Source organism: Microtus ochrogaster, chromosome 8, assembly GCF_000317375.1.
Source record: "Microtus ochrogaster isolate Prairie Vole_2 chromosome 8, MicOch1.0, whole genome shotgun sequence".
NCBI classification, from domain to species: Eukaryota; Metazoa; Chordata; class Mammalia; order Rodentia; family Cricetidae; genus Microtus; species Microtus ochrogaster.
This window is the reverse complement of record NC_022015.1, coordinates 83,701,401-83,713,873: the sequence shown is the minus strand read 5'-3', so window position 1 is coordinate 83,713,873 and position 12,473 is coordinate 83,701,401. Positions and strand designations below refer to the sequence as shown.

General features: G+C 44.6%; 1 protein-coding gene across 3 annotated transcripts in view; it reads left to right on the top strand.

The window, feature by feature from the left end:
- Nrap (nebulin related anchoring protein) overlaps positions 1–12,473 on the top strand; it is a 69,527-nt gene that overhangs the window by 14,149 nt on the left and 42,905 nt on the right. For 2 of the 3 annotated variants that reach the window (XM_026781729.1, XM_005352513.2), the window contains exons 12-18: positions 1,922–2,026; positions 3,687–3,794; positions 4,738–4,842; positions 8,990–9,088; positions 10,194–10,298; positions 11,281–11,388; positions 11,630–11,731. In XM_026781729.1, the coding sequence (XP_026637530.1) occupies positions 1,922–2,026; positions 3,687–3,794; positions 4,738–4,842; positions 8,990–9,088; positions 10,194–10,298; positions 11,281–11,388; positions 11,630–11,731 (732 nt within the window). The remainder of the gene's footprint in view (positions 1–1,921; positions 2,027–3,686; positions 3,795–4,737; positions 4,843–8,989; positions 9,089–10,193; positions 10,299–11,280; positions 11,389–11,629; positions 11,732–12,473) is intronic. The other variant, XM_005352514.2, reaches the window with a different exon arrangement.

The following is a 12,473-nucleotide window of genomic DNA, read 5'->3' as shown; positions in this document are numbered from 1 at the left end:
GCTCCAACTTTTAAAACTATGAGTTGTTTCAATCGTGTGAAGTCAAAGTCTAGGAAGACTGTTGCAAATGCCGTGTTTCTTTTATCACTGGAGTCAGAGTTCAGAGAAGCCGTGTCTACCACATGAGTTCCCTTTCATTCCAGGCTGGCCTGGCTGCTCAGGGGTGCCCATTGCTTGACCCACCCCATGTTTAAGCCTTAGTTGGCAAGAACATTTGTCCTCTAGTTCCCTGGAGCTCTATTGTCCCTTCATGGTGGCTCCTGTCAGCTGCTGCTCAGTACTTGAAGACCTGTGCAGTCATTGGACCATCTCTTTTTCATAGCCCAGGTGGAGGAAAGGAACAGCTCAGGCACCCAGGAGGGGTAGATTCACACAGGAAGGAGCCACTCCTTTTTCCATGTGACTATACATAATTGAACATATAACTATCAAGACATGTATTTATAGAGCTCAGTGGGTAAAATGCTTGCCACACAAACAAAAGGACACAGGTTTGGCTCCCTAGAACCCATTTAATGCTGGTACAAACTTATAACTGCAGCGCTGTGGGTGGGAATGTGTGGGGTGGGGCCCCGGAAGCGGAGGCAGCTAAGTCCTGGGAACCTGCTCTCTGGCCAGTGTGGCTGAAGCAGCATGAGACCATGCCTCACAAAAAATCAAGGTAAGATGCTCAACACGGACCTCTGGCCTCCACATGTGGACTTATGAGTGTGTGTATGTGCACACACACAGTTTAAACGTTTTGTTCTGTGTGGCTGTGCCTGTACCTGAGTGTATGTTTATGCACCATGTGTATACCTGGAGGTCATAGAGCACTGAATCCCTGGAACTGGAGATCCTCCATGTGGGTGCTGGGAACTGAACCCAGGTCCTCTGCAAGAGCAGTGGCCTCTTCACGCTGAGCCATTTCTCTACCACCACCACCCCCGCCGCACTTTAAGGAACTATCTCTAGCGGTAGGATTCAAATGCATACATTTTCAACTATACATCATTTGTCTGCATTGGAATGCGCCTTGCACACCCGTAGCTCAGCCATATGGTTTTTATCAGGCCCTGTCATCATTTAAGAGGTATTTCCTTTGGTGAGTGATCCAACTGGCACTTTCTGTTTTGTTTGTCCCTGTTATTATCAGCTCTGGCTCTCTTGGTGGTGCTCACCTTAACTGCTTTCTGTAATTACCTGGAACTGATAACAATAACCACACATCCCACAATTACCTCGGACTGTCTGTTGGCTAACAATGGCCTCACATCCTGCACGAAGCACAGGGGGGCTTCTATGCCAGCCCATTTTAAATTAAAGATGGCCTGCCTTGGAATGGGTTCCTCCATTGTAAATTTTCCTGATGTGTTCACAAAGACCTTCATGTGGGTCTAGAGTGGGAGGAGTTTCTCAGATGGACTTATCTCTGCATTGGGCTCTCAGAAGAAACAGGGGATGGCTATCACATAAACACGCAAGGCATTTTACCTCAAGAGCACCCACGTCATTTATAAAACCATTTTGGCCACCATCATTATGATTGTTATTTGATGCTGCAGAACAACCCCAGAGCCCCATACTGGGGAAACTCACTGACACCTGAGTTACAACCCAAGCCCTGGGACACTCACCATCACTGGGTTACAACCCAACCCGATTTACAGTTCTTGATCTGTGCAAAGAGTCACAGTACTTGCTATTGAGAAGGGCTACATATTTGTAATTTTCAGAATGAGAGAATGAGATAACTTGCTTTGCTATTTATTTTATAGAGTAACACACACACACACACACACACATTTTTAGTATCCTCTGCCCTACTTTAAATCTTGAGTTGAAAGTTTTCTAACATAATATCCTAGTCAAGTCTTGGGGCTATTTTCAAGAATGACGTCCGGTTCGGTTCTACTAAGCACCCGGTGTTCGGTTTTCCAAGGTGGAGTATAAGAAGGACCTGGAAGGTAGTAGAGGTCACAGTATCAACTACTGTGAGACTCCCCAGTTCAGGAATGTGAGCAAGATCTCAAAATTCACCAGTGATGTGAGTTATTCCCGAGCCATCTGTCTGGGCATGTTTTGTGAGTTGAGCTTCTGTGTCTGCTGAGAGACGGTCTTGGTGACTATATCCATGTGTCTTGGAGAAGCATGGCTTTCCGGGTGCATGGTACCTTGAGTGTTGGTTAGGTGTGTCTTCTGGGGTTAGTCTGCTTATCACCAAATGATGTCACAACCCCAGCATTCCCTGCTTGCCCGTATGTGACTGAGTCCTCAAGGCAGGACTGTGTACATCACATCTGTGTGGCACAGTGGCTGTTCCTGGTGCTGAATGGTAGCATGGGAGCCCGATGGAGCATGCAGTGCCCCCTTCACTGTGACTGTGTGCTTTGAAGTTGATTTATCTCATGTGACCTTCATTGTCAGTTGGAGAGACACCGAACGCTGGAGTGCCACTTACGAATGTGGATGTCCTCAGAGAAGTTTTGAGGACATATTTATTCCATTTTGGTTTTCCTTTTATTCAATAGACAGCATTTAGGACAAGTGTCATTATTCTGCATGGTTGCCATAGTGATGAACTTTTACATCATAAAATTTGGCAAAGATTGGGTTCTATTTTTTGTGCATAATCATTCCTCAATATCCACAGGGGATTGGTTCAGCACCCCCTTGGTAAATCCTCATACCCTCAAGTCCCTTATGTAAAAACATTGTAGTAATGAGACACAGCCTTTGCACACACAACTCAAGATTACTCACGAGACTCAGTGAAGCATGATTAATAAAAACTCAGAGATAGAAATTGATGTTCAACCTGAAGACCAGAAAAGCAAAGCAGTCAGCCACTGGCTCTTACCTCTACCTCAGCTGAAAATGGTAAATCTGCCTGCAGGAATCTCAGAGTGAGACTGAGAGAGACTGAGAGCTGTCTCATCCTATTTTGTAATTCTCTTTAGTTCTGGGATTGAGGGTGTGTACCATGTACCACTACTACCTGGTTTCTATGCCAAGCTAGTGTGGCTACTGGGATTAAAGGTGTGTGTCACCACTGCCTGGTCTGTAAGGCTGGCCAGTGTGTCAGTTTTACTTTTCTGGTCATCAGGCAAGCTTTATTTATCAAAATACAAATGAAATGTCAGTATGACTCAAGGCATCAAAGATGCTACATAAACAGCTATGCTAGAATTGTAAGAGCAAAGCAGTAAGAGCAAAGCTTGCTCATTTTTAATACAGACACAGCCTTCTTCTCAGAGGTCTCAGTCTGTGGTTGGTTGAAGCTACAGATGCAGAAGCCGTGGATACAGAGGGCTGACTGCATGTAGACAATGACGTAGGACCATGCCCTGACTTGGCGTGTGGCCCCACAACACTGTTAGGGCTCAGCCATTGGTTGTCCCCTGCCAGCTCCGCACTCTCATGGTACATTTTCATACTGGAAAAGTCTGGTAAATTTAAAATTAAACGTGTAAAAATAAACAAACAGAACCAGTCTGCTTGGTGCTCCCCATGAGAGCAGTTTCCGTGTGCTTGTCTGACTGCCTTTCGTCAAGTTCTTGTGTTCTTTTGAAATCTAAGTTGTTTTTAAAGAGTTTATTTTTTCAGTAGTGGAATTGTGTTTATTTTTAGTCTTAGACCATTAAGATAAATAGTTTACCTTCATCTAGTTGGGAAATCTTCATCAAAACTTTAATGTTTTCGTTTAGAATAAATATAAGGAAAAGTACCAGACGCACCTGAGAGGCCACTATGAGGGAGTCGGTATGGACAGGCGTATGCTCCACGCTCTCAAAGTTGGCAGCCTGGCCAGCAATGTGAGTTGTGCTGAAGGGGTGATAGGAATCCGCTAGTGGGAAGACTTTAGCCAATTGTTTTTTTTTAACCTCCCCTTTAAACATTTGTAGGTTTTGGTTTGTGAAAAAGACCTGCCCAGACCTTTAAATGTTAACCAATACAGTAAAGAAAAAAAATGTATAAAAATCTTTTAAAGCTTTCAGAGCTCAGCCAAGTGCGAGTTAGTGTTTCTTGCCTTGAAGGATCCATTATAATTGATCCAGGGTAACAAAATGCTCAGCTTCTGAAGGACACTGTAAAATGTGATTCCTCCTTGAAACACTGCGAGATCTCACAGCTTTGACTCTGAGTTTTGCTTAGTTAGCTGGTAACTTTGGTTTTTCAGTCACTGAAGACACGCCGTGGCTGAACAATAGTTGGAGTGAGGGGGCTAACCAGACTCTAGGGGATAGCATGGCAGCTCCTGCTCTCTTCAGCTTTCTCGGCTTAGTTCGCAGAGTGCAAACACCAGATTCTAAACCGTGAGGGAAATAAGTATGTGAAGAAGACTGACTCCACATTCAAACCATCTAAACGTTGGGTTTCTTCTGCCTCAGCGTGCCTATGTTGACTGTTATAACTGAAATATTCTGAAATTTTAAACTTTCCATTCATTTTCTTAATTTGTCAAGAAGCACTTTTGTTGTAGACCTGCATGCAAGCGTTCACTTTAAACAAAAACGAGGGATCTCATAATTAAAAAGAAAGATAAAATAAATGCACCACACGTGGAAGCTGACTAATTTTGGATTACTTAAGAATGATTTCAAGTAGTTAAAGGCAAATGTGTGAACATAATGCAGTTTTTTTCCGAGGTGATGAAAGTGGATTAATTTTGTTCCTAACTATTTAAAGAAATATTTATGATATTCAGAAAAGGTCAGGGGAAAGTCGAAGCTGATATCTCTTCTCTTTGGGTTTCAGGTTGCCTACAAGGCTGATTATAAGCATGACATCGTGGATTATAACTACCCAGCCACCCTCACGCCGTCCTACCAGACAACGATGAAACTGGTTCCCCTGAAGGAAGTGAGTCCTCCGCTACCCTTGTATTCTATGGCTTGCGGTGGAGCAAGGCTTGGGCAGCAAGATAGGAAGGGAAAAGATCCCACCAATCTATAGGAGGTTTGGAGGGACTAGGAAAGGGGCCCACCCCTCCTCTGGGAAGTCCATGCATGCATAACTAAAAACTCGCTTTCTGTATAAAATACAAATGAGTCTGCTCTTGTCTTAAAAGTCTCCTAAAGTTCAATTTATCCTTGTAGAATCTGAAGAGCTACATCTGCTGAACATATAATAATTATTCCATAGCAATGATGACCTTTAAAAATTAGAACATAGTCTGCTGAAGATTAAGTAGATGTAAGTCAAGGGTGAGTGGTGGTGCTGGCTCTACCTGTTCTCAGGGGTGTATTAGCAAGCATAGACAAAGAGGACGATGGATGGATGGATGGATGGATGGATGGATGGATGGATGGATGGATGGTAGATAGATCATTTAGTACAGCAGTGAGCCTACTTATGGTTTGGCATCCCAAACAAAATAATGCTATTAATTAAAATTAATATTTTATTGTGTTCAGTATTGAAATTTTAGAAAAATATAGAAAAAAACATAAAGAAACAGAGTATTTTGCTCTCTTAAAAAAGAGTTGACCTAATAGTTTGCCAGCAAAGATATCTTCAATTTAATCTAATAAGTAATTTTGTGAGTGTTCTCTGAGTGCCCAGGTGCCTTCCTACTGTCCCTATGGGCTCAGCACAGCTCCAGGGACTGGCTGGAATTTTCCCACTGGTAGATAGCACCTTGTGTCTCCCTCTCTTTTGCTGAGGGTAAGATGTGATGGGATTGAGTCAGCTAGATCTGAAACAGTGTCTGGACCATCAAGAGATAAGAGCTGGTAAATGACATCTTATTAAATGAGCTTCGCAAAGGCGAATGCAGCAGGCAATGAGAACCAGAAGGACATAGGGAACCAACACTTTGTGCCTCTTTTTCCCAGGAAGTTTTGTTAGGTTGCCTTGTCATATCCCAACGAAACCAAAACATCTTACTTTTGATTCCAAATATTCTATAGACTGCTTAGCAATTGAAAGTAAAATCATGAGTGTGTGCTTGCAATCAAGTTTTTGAGATCACGCCTGATTAATAGCACAGACAAAATGGCATGGATTTCTACAGCTCTGTATTTCCACTGTGACACAATCCACTACTACAGTTGCGACTGTAGGGCTCGCCATCGAATTACACGCCCGAAATGTAGCTAGCTCAGAAAACTAGACTGCAGTGGAGATGGGGTTTAGAGATAGCATCGAAGCTGGAAACATACATGCCCTGCCCAGGGTTATTGCTTGCTTGTGCCTATGTGGAGTAAAGTCAAAACATCACATAAGAAGGGCTGCCATGTCTCGTGTCACTGCGATCGGCGAGGCCCGAGTTGTGGCTGATGTACAGATATATCTCAACCGCCTTCCTCTTACTCTCTTGGCTCTGGTATATGTTTGAGCAAACTATTTCTAGTGTAGATTATTAACATTCAGGAAGTTTGAGAAGTCCTTTTTTTTTGTTTGTTTTTTAAAGAGAATTTGTGGTCTTGCCATCTGGTAGTCTTAAAGGTGGTAAAATAGCCATGAAATTGAATATAGTGTAGGTCCTTAATTAGAGGGCATGCCTTCAGACGGATTTTTATAAGCACTAATAGAATTAAAATGGGACTCAATGCTTAGCATGGAGCCTTTCAGAACGTAGATTGAAGCAGTGGCCAAACATTAATGAAACTGGGAAGCTGTGATTAATCACGGAGACTGTTAATTATGTCCTGCAGAGGAAAGTAATTGTGTTCAGTGGCATATTTAGCGCAGAATTATCAGGAAGGAATGTGCTATTTTAAAAATACAGTTTTGTGGCGGTTTATCATGCATAGTTCTGAATCCTAATGGGACTCTATTATGAGCTGATAATTTTCCCTCTGAATGAGGAAGTCATAGCACTGTAATCACATTACTACTTGACATTGAAATGACTTTATATTCCCCACTTTTCTCTATATACTCCGGATACACAAAGATCCTTCTCCTTGAATTGTTAATGAGAAGCACAAAAGTGACGGTCTCCAGACCCAACAGAGCAGTTGGCTGTGCCGGAAGCTCTGCAGTGTCCACGTGTGCTGCTGTAGAGACAGATTTATCTGTCCTTTATTTGCACGTGGAACATATTTCCTGGTCGAAATATACAAGGGTTCTCACTGGGGAACCCCCATCCATCTGTAGTCATCCCAAGCCTTCCAGAGCTTACAGAGCAAAGACCCAAGGGCCCAGACTGAGGACCCATTTGCCAGTTGGTCTGGGATGCCTATCATAGCTTTTACCTTTTACTAGCTTAGCAATCACTTCCGTTACCACCTTGGAAGGTCGGATTGCAGGATGGTGTGTGGAGCACTTGGAGCCATGAGAGCTGCATGGGAACACCCTGTGTTGCCCATTGCTAACTGATACTGTCAGGGACAAGGATGACGTCAGTAGAGGGGTGACTGGGAACAAAGAAGCTGGAAGCCAGCACACCCAAGGTGGCTCTCAAGTTTACTTCATGCATGACATATTTTTTTTTTTTATAAAACTATGGACTTAACTTGCCAGCTGTCAGCATCACAGTGGACCTGGAGTGGGAAGTGCTGGGAGACTGGGATTGCGATGGGTGTGCCTTTTCCAGAGGACAACACAGCCTTTTTCTCTGTCTTCTGGCATTTACGTTCATTCAGCTCCATTTTCTGTAGTGTGCCCTGGGAGGAGATGGTATGAGTGTCTTGTGTACACGCATCCATCACTCGTTCTCAGCATCTTCTGCATCCCCAAGATTCTGCATTTGCTGCCCTTTACTAGAAAGAGATGCTTCTCTGATCAAGGCCGAGAATAGCATCATCTATGGCTAGAAGCACATATACTTAGGAATCAGCTTGGCATTATTTCAGTTTAGGTAACTACTGTATTCAGCCTCCACCCAGGGCCTATGATCTCAAGACATCATCATGAGTTTTTGGGCTCTGCTTATACTACCAGGCATGGATTCTTTCCAAACCAATCAGAAGGCTGTACAAGAATAGATCTAGCAAAAGTCAGGCATGGAGGAAGAGGAGTTAAGGAGTAGCCTATCTGTTTCTGTTGAACTATTTGCTACTAATAGATTCAGGGAGACGACAGGGGTCATTGCCTTCAATTGTGCACCCACTAGGAGCCAACTGATGCTTCCAGCCTGGTGGTTCTAGATGACCATGGTTAAACTAAATGAGCCATAAAATAAAACCCCAAAGCATGAATTTGGAAAAGGGATTGGTGAGAATGGGGGGAGGGGTTAGTGAGGATAGGGGGAGAGGTTGGTGAGGATGAGGGGAGGGGCTGGTGAGGATGGGGGAGGAGTTGGTGAAGATGGGAGTTGGTGAGGATGAGGGGAGGGGCTGGTGAGGATGGGGGAGGAGTTGGTGAGGATGAGGGGAGGGGCTGGTGAGGATGGGGGAGGAGTTGGTGAAGATGAGGGGAGGGGCTGGTGAGGATGGGGGAGGAGTTGGTGAGAATGGGGGAGGAGTTGGTGAAGATGGGGGTGTGGGAAAGAGGGTGACTTGAACACATTGTACACAAGTATAAAATGGTCAGGTAACAAAAATGATCAATCAAACACCTTGTAAAAAGAAATATCGAAAACCAAATTTAGAAAGCCCCGTGTCTTGGAGCTCTGTCTTTAGAAGTGACAAAATGCCGTGGAATTTTAGAGACTGGGAAATTATTCAAGAAGCAACCCCATTAAGATTTGCTTAAGCCTGGATTTTATACGTTTATTTTTAAAGCTGTCAATGGCATGTGTGTCCATTTGCTGTGTACATGCTTTAAAACATGTATGCATTGTGCAACATCTAAGCTGAGTGACTGAGCCCATTGGCTCAGAATACTGCAGTAGTTTATTTACATAAGAAAGTGGACTTATTGTTTCTTGGTAATCACTGGAAAACGGAGCCACTGTGCACCCCATGCTGGTCCCCGAGGCCATGAGAGGAGGCCCAAGCAGAGAGGGCAGCGGGTAGGGCGACTGCCCTGACCCACCCTGAGGATCACTACACGGCTAGGGAAGGGAGCCAGGCATGAGAGATAACGGCAAGTGACATTCCCTATACCTGTTTTTGCCTAGGTCAACTACAGGCAGAGCATCGACAAACTGAAGTACAGCTCGGTGACAGACACACCTCAGATTGTCCAAGCCAAAATCAATGCCCAGCAACTGAGTCACGTAAGTATCACATTCCTGCTCAGCTGGGACTTATGCAATGGCTGTGAAGCTTCTGAATAGCTAGCCCCAAGGATTTTGCTTTTGTTAATGCTGGCATAGCTAATAACAGCCATGAAAAGATGCTCCTCCTCTCAAACATCTTATTATAGGGAAGGTCGGTATATGCGAAAGCAGAGTGTATTGAAGTCCCAAGTACCAGCTTCAACAACTCTTAACTCATCCCACATTCCGCTTCATCTGTGCGCCTCCCACTTCCCCATCTCTAGTATTCTGAAGAAAATCCAGATACTATCTTGCTTCATCTCTAGGTATTTTAGTATGAATGTCTACAACGTAAAAAGAATGAAACATGATTTTGCAATTTTAATATAGCACACCAAAAAAAGAGAGAAAAAATGTAACAATAAATCCAACTGTCACCAGTGTCCCAGGTCCAGGGTTAACTTTTGAGCAAGGCTCCTCACAGATGGCATTGAAGTCTTCCATCAGAAATCACCTGTCTGCTGGGCAGTGGTGGTGCACACTTTTAATCCCAGTGCTCCATTCAGGAGGAAGAGGCAGGCAGATCTCTGTGTGCTTGAGGTCAGCCTGGTCTACAGAGCTAGGGCTATACGGAGAAACCCAGTCTTGAAAAAAACAAAAAACAAAAAAGAAGGAAGAGGAGGAGGAGGAGGAGGAGGAGGAGGAAGAGAGAAAGAATTCACCTGTTTGTTTAGCTATTTTGTGCACATATGATTTAAAATGTACTTTTTTGAAATGTGCATTTGATAACCACACATTATCAATTATTACTACCGACAATGTTGTGTTTTGACTACAGGTGAGTATCTAGCCTGTGTACAGCAAACGCCCCACACAGCAGCCCATTAAAAATGCCTTGCAAACTCCAAACTCGCATGTGCCTGTGAGCTGTTTCATTTTTTATTTGACATCTTCAATCTGTTAAATAAACCATTCCCCCAAATTATAGGTTTTCTTGTAAAGGGCCCTTCTCCGGTGCTCCCTCTCAGGGATGGGAATCAGAGGGAGGTGGGAACCGAATGAACTCCCCAAGGCTTTCCTCCCGCTGTGCACAAACCTTGCAGATGTATTGTAAATCCAACAGGCTAATTACCGGGCTGACTACGAGAGAAACAAGCTCAACTACACTTTGCCCCAGGATGTTCCTCAGCTGCTGAAGGCCAAGAGCAATGCCAAACTATTCAGCGAGGTGAGAGCAGGGTGGGAAGAGCTTGTGAATGTGAAAAACCAAAACAAACAAACAAACAAACAAACAATCCCAAACTAAGGGGCTCTCCTCCCAAAGAAGGAGCTTTTCTAGGGTGTTCATCACAGCATAATTTAGTATGTTGTCAGTCCCTGGGGATGAACTGTTCATAGCAATGCAGTTCTTGTGTGCACACACGTGTGGCCTGTGAACACACACCCTCATCACCGTCACCGTCATCCTCCTGTGCCTACTATGTGTGGGGGAATTTTAAGTGTCAAGAACGATTTTGATCTGATCAACAAAAATACAAGAAGTTCCCGGGGTGGCTGTACCTAAACCACTGGTCTAGATGGAATTTACAGGGCAGAAGAATTCAAGACAGGACCTGATGCTTTCTGCAAGACTGTTTTTATGTTGAGGCAGAGGCTGTGGCACTGTTTAGTGGCACGGGTTTCAATGTGAGACGGAAGGATTTAGGAGTCACCTTGGTCTCTTGTTATCTGTGTGACGCTAGCAAATACCTTCAGTTTCCTTCCCCTCAGCCTGTGTGCAGATTTGTAGTTAGCACTTACCAAGCGTGCAGGACGGGGCCACACACAAGCTGCTACCAGGCAGCACCCGTTCCTTGCATCTTGGGAACATTCACCAGTTTAGAATTTGTATTCATGCTCCACACCCAGCAGCCTTGAAAACGCTATATGCATTTTGAAATTGGTTAACCCCAGCTCAGAGACATAATTGTCCCAAGTCACAGGTCCAGGCAATGGGGGCTTTTCTTTGTCCTGCCTCTGGGATGAGTGGCACTGAGGATCAGTAAGCTGTGTTAGCCATTACTGTGACAGTCTTCACAATACCAGCCAAGACTCCCCTGCCTGCCAACAATGGAGGAAACCAAGTTTGCTTTAAAGAAGAAAACCTCTCAACCTCTGGCAGACGAGAGGGAGGGGCAGTGGATCCCACTCACCCCTGTTTTTATTTGTAGGTGAAGTACAAAGAAGGCTGGCAGAAGACAAAGGGGAGAGGATTTGAAATGAAGCTGGACTCCATGTCTCTGCTGGCTGCCAAAGCCTCGGGGGAGCTTGCTAGCAACGTAGGTTCTTCTCGTTAACTCAGAGATGTATAAGGAATGGTTGAGCGCAATGCCAGCGCCTGCTGGAAAAATAATGGCTGTTAACACTGTAAACACCACAGTACTTTAATCTTCTTCTGGGTGTGAGAAAGATGAGGGGCTTTCCCCCCCAGAATTGTTCTCTTCCAACTTGTTACAGTCAGAGTCCCCTTCTATGGCAGTTACTCTCTTGTTCACACGAGACTTTCTGCTTCCTCTCAAGATTAAATACAAAGAAGAGTATGAAAAAGCCAAAGGCAGAGCCCTGGGAACAACCGACTCTAAACTTCTGCATTCTCTGCAGGTGGCCAAGATAAACAGCGAGGTAAACTCCCCCTACCCCGGCCCTGACTCCAAAATGACAGGTGCACTCCTGGGCAAAGCTTTCTTTTGACACCTGCGCCTGCAATGCTTTTCTTCCTGGGCTCCTATGAGGGACTTGCTCACTTTTTTTATTTTGCCAAAGCTTGGTGTTCTTTAAAAGTATGTGAGGTGTATGCCCTGAGGATGACAGCATCTACTGATCAAGGCTCATAGGCTCTTGAACACATCTGTTTATGCCACAGATGTTTGCTGGGACTCTGGGTCTAAAAAAAGAAAGCAATGCTAGCAAGTCCCCCCCCCCCCAGAGAACTTAGCTCAGAGGGGAGAGTGTCTTAGACCATCGTTCTGCTGTTATAACAGAATGCTAGCGATGCCTCTTTGTGGAGCAAGAGCTTTGCTTTGCCATGTAGTTCTGGAGGCTGGAAAGTCCAAGGATGTGCAGCTGCACCTAGTAAGGGCCTCGTGTTGCACAGGGTGAAAAAGTGTGAAGGGGAACAGATGTGTGTACAAGAGAGAGCACACGATGGCCTTGCTTTCTGTTAGGAACAGCTGTTCTTATGGTAATGAATCCAGCCCCACAAGAGGCAATAATAATGTGTTCGTGTGTCCCAAAACATGAACACTTCTACTTGGCTCTGCCACCACTACCACCATTATTACAACCACCATCATCACCACCACCACAACCACCACCATCACCACCACCACCACCATCACCACAACCACCACCACCACCACCACCA